At 40.8% G+C, this 9,533-nt stretch overlaps 1 protein-coding gene across 1 annotated transcript; it reads left to right on the forward strand.

The window, feature by feature from the left end:
* dnal1 (dynein, axonemal, light chain 1) lies at positions 1 to 7,999 on the forward strand. The gene is made up of 7 exons (XM_084338213.1): positions 1 to 31; positions 1,257 to 1,366; positions 2,151 to 2,206; positions 2,849 to 2,904; positions 3,944 to 4,070; positions 6,798 to 6,935; positions 7,667 to 7,999. The coding sequence occupies exons 2-7, from the start codon at positions 1,332 to 1,334 to the stop codon at positions 7,714 to 7,716; spliced, it is 462 nt and encodes a 153-aa protein (XP_084194339.1). The 5' UTR covers positions 1 to 31; positions 1,257 to 1,331; the 3' UTR covers positions 7,717 to 7,999.
* Positions 8,000 to 9,533: the final 1,534 nt, after the last annotated feature.

Raw genomic sequence — 9,533 nt, forward strand, 5'->3', positions numbered from 1 at the left:
GACAACCATCAAAGATGCGCTGACCAAATGGGTGAGAAGCTGAGACAGAATTACAGACGGAGCCTAAATTATAAATACATTTCAATTATACAGATATACATTTATATTGTAAATCATTTTATGTTGTACATTATATGTTATAAATGTGTATTATGTCTTGTAATAATCATATGATATATTAGCCCCTTTTGTGACTGTGATGCACAGAGTGAATACACAGTCCCTTGTCCAACCATGTAACATTCCTACAATTAAGTCTGTCTCGCTTGTCTCTATCAAAACGCTTCTCGTACAAGTATCGCAGAGACATTTCAAAGGTACTCACAGTTGCACGAGGGTTTCGGACAGACAAACGCTAGGGTTTGAAAGCTCGGCGTTGCTAATAAACATTTTAAATATTTTTTTTATAAACTGGTCAACACTGCTCAAACCGGCTTTAGCTGCCTGATGCGCCTGCGCTGTGATCACAGCATCAGGCACCCAACGCCGTAAATAAAGCTGTGTTGACCAGTTTATACAAAAAATATTTAAAATGTTTATTAGCAACGCCGAGCTTTCAAACCCTGGCGTTTGTCTGTCCGAAACCCTCGTGCAACTGTGAGTACCTTTGAAATGTCTCTGCGATACTTGTACGAGAAGCGTTTTGATAGAGACAAGCGAGACAGACTTAATTGTAGGAATGTTACATGGTTGGACAAGGGACTGTGTATTCACTCTGTGCATCACAGTCACGAAAGGGGCTAATGATATATCTAATCCCATAGACGCATTCCTGCCCAGTATATATAATTAGTTTATTTGTATTATAGCTAGTTACAATATTTAGACCTCCTGTAATATTATTGTCAATCTATTATGCATGGTGTTGTACTGTATGTGTGTGTGTGTGTGTGTGTGTGTGTGTGTGTGTGTGTGTGTGTGTGTGTGTGTGTGTGCGTGTGTGTATATGTCTGTGTGTATATGTCTGTCTGTCTGTCTGTCTGTGTGTGTGTGTGTGTGTGTGTGTGTGTGTGTGTGTGTGTGTGTGTGTGTGTGTGTGTGTGTGTGTGTGTGTGTGTGTGTGTGTGTGTGTGTGAGAGAGCGAATGTGTATGTGCGTGTGTGTGTGTGAGAGAGATAATGTGTTTGTGTGTATGTATTTGTGTGTATATGTATGTGTGTGTGTGTGTGTGCGCTTGTGTGTGTGTATATGTCTGTGCATATGTATGTGTGTGTCTGTGTATATGTGTGTGTGTGCGTGTGTGTGTGTGTGTGTAGGAGGAGACGTCAGGAGAGAAGGCAGGCGAGGCCTTAGCAGTGAAGCTCTACGGACAGATACCTCCCATCGAGAAGATGGACACCTCCCTGTCCACACTCACCTGCTGCGAGTCTGTCAACATATTACATTCTACTGTCAATATACAATATTACATTATACTGTCAACATACAATATTACATTATACTGTCAACATACAATATTACATTATACTGTTAATATACAATATTACATTATACTGTTGACATACAATATTACATTATACTGTTAATATACAATATTACATTATACTGTTAATATACAATATTACATTATACTGTTGATATACAATATTACATTATACTGTTAATATTAGGGATGTCCGATATTATCGGCCTACCGATATTGGCATTCAAATGTAATATCGGAAAATATCTGTATCGGTTTTCAAAAAAAAAATTATTTGATTTTTTTTACATTTATTTTACCTTTATTTACCCAGGCAAGCAAGTAAGAACAAATTCTTATTTAATTTATTGTCAAAAGTATGCATAATGTTGTGTTAATTCCACGACAAGAGATATGTAATGTTAATTACCTGAAATGATTCAGTTTTTTGGGGGGGAAACCCCGCATATATCGGTATCGGTTGATATCGGTATCGGAAATGAAGAGTTGGACAATATCGGTATATTGGTAAAAAAAAAAGCCAATATCGAACATCCCTAGTTAATATACAATACCAGCATCCTTTATTGGCCATAAAGTGTGGTGCAGTATGGTATTTACAGTATGATATATACAGTATAATATATACAGCATGATATATACAGTATAATATATACAGTATGATATATACGTTCTGGTATATGTGTCTAAGCAGCCTTGGTGTGTGTCTGCTCTGTCCCGTCTACAGGAGACTGTCCCTGTCTACTAACTGCATTGAGAAGATAACCAACCTCAATGGTCTGAGTGAGTATGACACACGGTACTACACACAGTACTACACACAGTACTACACACAGTACTACACACAGTACTACACACAGTACTACACACAGTACTACACACAGTACTACACACAGTACTACACACAGTACTACACACAGCCTGGCCTGCTCCCAATCCCACCTCCTCCATCACTTGGCTCAGGGCTGTTAGGTGAGTGTCTGGTTGGGGGTTAGGTGAGTGTCTGGTTGGGGGTTAGGTGAGTGTCTGGTTGGGGGTTAGGTGAGTGTCTGGTTGGGGGTTAGGTGAGTGTCTGGTTGTGGGTTAGGTGAGTGTCTGGTTGGGGGTTAGGTGAGTGTCTGGTTGGGGGTTAGGTGAGTGTCTGGTTGGGGGTTAGGTGAGTGTCTGGTTGGGGGTTAGGTGAGTGTCTGGTTGGGGGTTAGGTGAGTGTCTGGTTGGGACAGGGGGTTAGGAGCATTGACCTTGGTACTGAGGGGACTAGGGTTAGTGTTGGTTACAGCAGGGTTAGTGTTGGTTACAGTAGGGTTAGTGTTGGTTACAGCAGGGTTAGTGTTGGTTACAGCAGGGTTAGTGTTGGTTACAGCAGGGTTAGTGTTGGTTACAGTAGTCGGGTCCAGGTGAGTGATTTATTGTTTGTTCCAACAGAGAACCTGAGGATATTGTCACTGGGACGAAACAACATCAAGACTCTTAATGGACTGGTGAGTTATATATAAATATTGCTACTACTACTACTACTACTACTACTACTACTACTACTACTACTACTACTACTACTTACTACTACTACTACTACTACTACTACTACTACTACTACTACTACTACTACTACTACTACTACTACTACTACTACTACTACTACTACTACTACTACTACTACTAATTATATTACTACTACTACTACTATCAATAATCTGAATGGTGAGTTTCTCATGTTACGTGTTTGTGTTTGTGTGTGTGTGTGTGTGTGTGTGTGTGTGTGTGTGTGTGATGTGGTACGGAACATATCACCATCTAGTGCAGCAATGTACAAACATGCCAGAGTGAAACCAGAGTGGTTTGGTCTTACCAACGATGTCTTTGCTAACATACCAAATACACCGGACGTTGTTTTTGTTGACACCAGCCACAGGGAGGTGCTGGTCATAGAAGTAGGCTGTACCTTTGATCTGTACATGGACCAGGCCTTCCGGGACAAGTATATCAAATACCAACCACTGCTCAGTGTGATGGCTGACCTTGGGTTAGGTGTAGATATAGTGTACTTGTGTTCGGAAGTCTTGGCCATGTATATAAATGCACCATGACCGGTCTGAGAATTGCTGCAATGTCTAAAAGAAAAGCCAAACAAATTGCCAAATATTGCTCTGTCTCAGCTATTATTGGCAGCTTAGCCGCGTGGAGAAGGAGGTGCTATGTGTTCCCTTAAGTGTTCAGTGCTGCTTGGCCCCGATACATTTGATTCCCTGTTTATGTAATATAATTTGTGGTACCAAAATAAAGTATTAAAACGTGTGTGTGTGTGCGTGTGTGTGTGTGTGTGTGTGTGTGTGTGTGTGTGTGTGTGTGTGTGTGTGTGTGTGTGTGTGTGTGTGTGTGTGTGTGTGTGTGTGTGTGTGTGTGTGTGTGTGTGTGTGTGTGTGTGTGTGTGTGTGTGTGTGTGTGTGTGTGTGTGTGTGTGTGTGTGTGTGTGTGTGTGTGTGTGTGTGTGTGTGTGTGTGTGTGTGTGTGTGTGTACAGGAGGCTGTAGGAGACACACTAGAGGAGCTGTGGATCTCTTATAATCTGATTGAGAAGTTAAAGGGAATCCATGTGATGACGAAACTTAAAGTTCTCTACATGTCCAACAACCTGGTGAAGGAATGGGGTGAGATTATTATTATTATATGATCTCTATTCTATTCTATTCTATTCTATTCTCTAGGGGTGTAACGATGCATCGATTAATCGAAATGCATCGATTCTAATGTGACGATTCAACTGCATCGATTTGAAAATCGATTATAATCTAAATTAACCGGAAAAAAAAGATTTTTTTCTTTTTTTTAATGTTTTTTTTGTGTGTCTATTGTTTTTATTGACCTATAGTCCATTCATGCTGAGTGAATCAGTTCCCACATCTGTATTCAACATTTTTTGGGGGAATTAACTGATTGAAAATGAATCGAAAATGAATCGAATCGAATCGTGGTCAAATGAAGAGATTTCATGATGCATTGAATCGTTGCCTGAATAATCGTAATAGAAATTAATCGTTGTGAGGTCGCATCGTTACACCCCTACTATTCTGTTATAATATATAATATTGTTGTTAGTAATAACAAACCTTTGATCTCTTCTATTCTCGTGTCTTCTGTATTCTATTGTGTTCTACTCTATTTCGTTGTACTCTATTCTCTTCTATTGTGTTCTTTTGTTTGTAGTTCTGGTTGCTGAGCAGATATGACTGTGGCCACTTGGCTGATTTTCATCCATAGTTTGTAGTACATGACATATTATTTACACATTTAGAGGCCAATTAATTCTGTTGCAGTATAACAAACACTACATCCAGTACGTTGCACGTTTTAAATCGCCACCGTGGCGATTAACATAATTTCTCAAGCTAGCTGCCTTGCCTCGCCTGCTGGATGGGATGTTTGTGGTTTAGGGTTAGTCAGGGTTCACACACAAGATCCTTGAAGTGCTTAAAGTGCTTGATTTTTGACAAAAACAATTCAAGGCCTGGAATTCCTTGAAAACGGATTTTTTTTAACAAGGTGCATAAAATGTCCTTGAAATTCAAATCAACCATTCGCATTGAAAGTTTTGTTCATCCATGATCAAATTGTTCTGAATCAAGAAATAATTTCTTTTAAATCTAAAGTGTAACTAATTGTCGGAAATTGGTTTTAAGCCATAAATATTGGATCAGATTTTTTTCCAATAAAAAAAACTGCATTTAAAAGTGAATTGTAACCTTTTCAAATGAAAAAGAGTGCTTGGAAAAGTATGTGAAAGTCCGTGAATTTAATTTTGCAATGTCCGTGGGAACCCTGGTTAACCCTTTCACTGCCACACGGCAGAAGGTTAACCCTTTACGTCAGGAGAGAAGGCAGGCGAGGCCTTAGCAGTGAAGCTCTACGGACAGATACCTCCCATCGAGAAGATGGACACCTCCCTGTCCACACTCACCTGCTGCGAGTCTGTCAACATATTACATTCTACTGTCAATATACAATATTACATTATACTGTCAACATTGCATCGATTAATCGAAATGCATCGATTCTAATGTGACGATTCAACTGCATCGATTTGAAAATCGATTATAATCTAAATTAACCGAAAAAAAAAGATTTTTTTCTTTTTTTTAATGTTTTTTTTGTGTGTCTATTGTTTTTATTGACCTATAGTCCATTCATGCTGAGTGAATCAGTTCCCACATCTGTATTCAACATTTTTTGGGGGAATTAACTGATTGAAAATGAATCGAAAATGAATCGAATCGAATCGTGGTCAAATGAAGAGATTTCATGATGCATTGAATCGTTGCCTGAATAATCGTAATCGAAATTAATCGTTGTGAGGTCGCATCGTTACACCCCTACTATTCTGTTATAATATATAATATTGTTGTTAGTAATAACAAACCTTTGATCTCTTCTATTCTCGTGTCTTCTGTATTCTATTGTGTTCTACTCTATTTCGTTGTACTCTATTCTCTTCTATTGTGTTCTTTTGTTTGTAGTTCTGGTTGCTGAGCAGATATGACTGTGGCCACTTGGCTGATTTTCATCCATAGTTTGTAGTACATGACATATTATTTACACATTTAGAGGCCAATTAATTCTGTTGCAGTATAACAAACACTACATCCAGTACGTTGCACGTTTTAAATCGCCACCGTGGCGATTAACATAATTTCTCAAGCTAGCTGCCTTGCCTCGCCTGCTGGATGGGATGTTTGTGGTTTAGGGTTAGTCAGGGTTCACACACAAGATCCTTGAAGTGCTTAAAGTGCTTGATTTTTGACAAAAACAATTCAAGGCCTGGAATTCCTTGAAAACGGATTTTTTTTAACAAGGTGCATAAAATGTCCTTGAAATTCAAATCAACCATTCGCATTGAAAGTTTTGTTCATCCATGATCAAATTGTTCTGAATCAAGAAATAATTTCTTTTAAATCTAAAGTGTAACTAATTGTCGGAAATTGGTTTTAAGCCATAAATATTGGATCAGATTTTTTTCCAATAAAAAAAACTGCATTTAAAAGTGAATTGTAACCTTTTCAAATGAAAAAGAGTGCTTGGAAAAGTATGTGAAAGTCCTTGAATTTAATTTTGCAATGTCCGTGGGAACCCTGGTTAACCCTTTCACTGCCACACGGCAGAAGGTTAACCCTTTACTATCACACAACCGATGGTGATGCTCCATCAGCGGAGCTAATGATGCTAATGATGGAGCACCGCCGTCGGTTGTGTGATAGTAAAGGGCTAACCTTCTGTATTGTCACAGTGAAAGGGTTAACCGGCTGTCGTGTGGCAGTGAAAGGGTTAGTGGTAGTTATTATATATTATTATATATTCAATGATGCATGATGGTTCTACTCCAGGGGAGTTTGTGAAGCTGGACCTGCCCTGTCTGGCCGACCTGGTGTTCGTGGGGAACCCTCTGGAGGAGAAGTGCTCAGCGGAGGGAACCTGGATGGATGAAGCTTCCAGAAGACTCCCTAAACTAAAGAAACTGGATGGTGAGAGAGAGAGAGAGAGAGAGAGAGAGAGAGAGAGAGAGACAGAGAGAGAGAACAGAGAGAGAGAGAGAGAGAGAGAGAGAGAGAGAGAGAGAGAGAGAGAGAGAGAGAGAGAGAGAGAGAGAGAGAGAGAGAGAGAGAGAGAGAGAGAGAGAGAGAGAGAGAGAGGAGGAGAGTGGAGGGGGGGGGGTGGGGGGGGAGGGGAGAACAGAGAGAGGGAGAGGGAGAACAGAGAGAGGGAGAGGGAGAACAGAGAGAGGGAGAGGGAGAACAAAGACACAGAGAGAGAACAGAGACACAGAGAGAGAACAGAGACACAGAGAGAGAACAGAGACACAGAGAGAGAACAGAGACACATAGAGAGAACAGAGACACAGAGAGAGAGGGAGAACAGAGACACAGAGAGACAGAGGGAGAACAGAGAGAGAGGGGGGGGATAGATGGGGAGAGAGAGGGGGAGAGAGAGAGAATCAGAGAAACAGATATACAGAGGGAGGGAGAGAATCAGAGAGAGAGAGAGAATCAGAGAGAGAATCAGATAAACAGATATACAGAGGGAGAGAGAGAATCAGAGCGAAAGAGAGAATCAGAGAGAGAATCAGATAAACAGATATACAGAGGGAGAGAGAGAATCAGAGAGAGAGAGAATCAGAGAGAGAGAGAGAGAGAGAGAGAGAGAGAGAGAGAGACCGTGTGTTTAATCTACTCTGGTGGTCTGTGTGTTTTAACAGGAACTCCTGTCATCAAACAGGAAGAGGATGAAGGAGAAGCAGACAGCTGAGGCAGCTTCCTGTCTGTCTGCCTGTCTGTCTGTCTGTCTGTCTGTTTGCCTGTCTGCCTGTCTGTCTGTCTGTCTGTGTCTGTCTGTCTGTCTGTTTTTCTCTCTGTCTGTACTTTGTATATTTCTCTTGGTGTTTTGTTTACATCACAGCATCACAACCAGCACAAAGTCACCCAGCGAGCACACAGGTCACAGTATGAACATAACAATCTATTCCACTGTACGAAGGACATACCGCTGGGATAGAATATCTGATCAACAGGACACTAGTGGAGGACCGTATCGTCACAATCGCTGTGAGATCACTTCATCTGAACATTAATCTGGTGGGATCACTTCATCTGAACATTAATCTGGTGGGATCACTTCATCTGAATAATGTGATCTGGTGGGATCGCTTAAAATCGGTGTGAAATTAAAAGTAACGTTACTAGGCGGCCGGGTAGCGCAGCGGACTAAGCGTCTGTCTACCACCACAGAGAGAGTGGGATAGAATCCGGCTGCGTTGCCTCCGGCTTGGCCGACCGTCCATACTGACACGATTGGCAGTGTTAGAGGGTGGGAACCCGGCGAGGGTGGGTCCTGGTCGTTGTAAACAGCGACTCATTTTTTTTTTTTTTTTTTTTTTATTATTGCAAAACAAAAATTATTAAAAGTCAGTACTCAACACACAATGCATAATGAAACTTTCAGTAAAGGTGGTTAAAATACATGCAAGTACAGAAACAAGATAAAACAAAAATAGTCTATAATAACATTTTAACCGTATACAGTGTATATCCAGCGAAATTACAATTATATAAATGTTAGTATAGAATATACCCCTAATACCTATTTTCTAAAACCCTACACACATATGCTCCAGCTCGAACCCCCCCCTCCCGGACCCCCTCTTGGATAGTACCTCCATTATCCCTCACTCCTAACCAGACACTACCATTATAAGCTAGCTTTTATTCTCTCCACCACTTCTACCCACATTGACATTTTGGATTCATTGAGACCCAGAATTCTTGCTGTAGATATTTCTTGATATAAACAGCGACTCCTATAGTTCGGTCGGGGCGCCTGCACAGCAAGGGAAGGATCTGGAGGGAGGTAGTGTGAACCTTCCACACGTTACACCCTCTCAGTGAGAGTCCGCGCTGCCAGGTGAAAAGAAGCGGTGGGCTGGGTACACATGTGTCGGAGGAAGCACGTGATAGTCTCCGCCCTCCCAGACCGACGGTAGGGGGTAGAATGCACAACGACCAGGAAGGGGATTGGGAATTGGCATAACGACTAACATTGGGATGGGAGAAAAACGGAAAAAGAAGGGGGGGGAAAGATAATAAAAAAAAAATATTAAAAAAAATAACGTTACTAATAACTTTATAAGTTACGTCTGGTTCAGGTGAAGCCGACTGCTGATTGGTGGAGAGTTCGGTCCATTTAGCGCTGGCTACTGTATTCAGGCTACCTGATGTGAATGATTGACAGCGACTCGGAGCCACTCAGAGTGTGAGAAGACTTTGGTCTATTTTGAAGCCATTTTGAAATAACAGGTAAACTAGTACTGTCCTGTCTATATGGTGCCACAGAGACCAGTGTAACAGAGTCTGAAGCACAGTGCCATTTGATTTTTATTTGATCTTTATTTATCTCCAACACAACAGACGTACAAATCACAGTAAAGACAAAATGTAAACATTTACATTTACATTTAGTCATTTAGCTGAAACGCTTTTATCCAAAGCGACTTACAAGTTCTGTACGACAGGTCATCAGGAAGGGCACAACTCTATCAGCTGAGTAACAATGTTCATCAAAGTGTTGAG

The sequence above is a fragment of the Notolepis coatsorum genome (genome assembly GCF_963971535.1).
Source record: "Notolepis coatsorum genome assembly, chromosome: 2".
Taxonomy (NCBI): Eukaryota; Metazoa; Chordata; class Actinopteri; order Aulopiformes; family Paralepididae; genus Notolepis; species Notolepis coatsorum.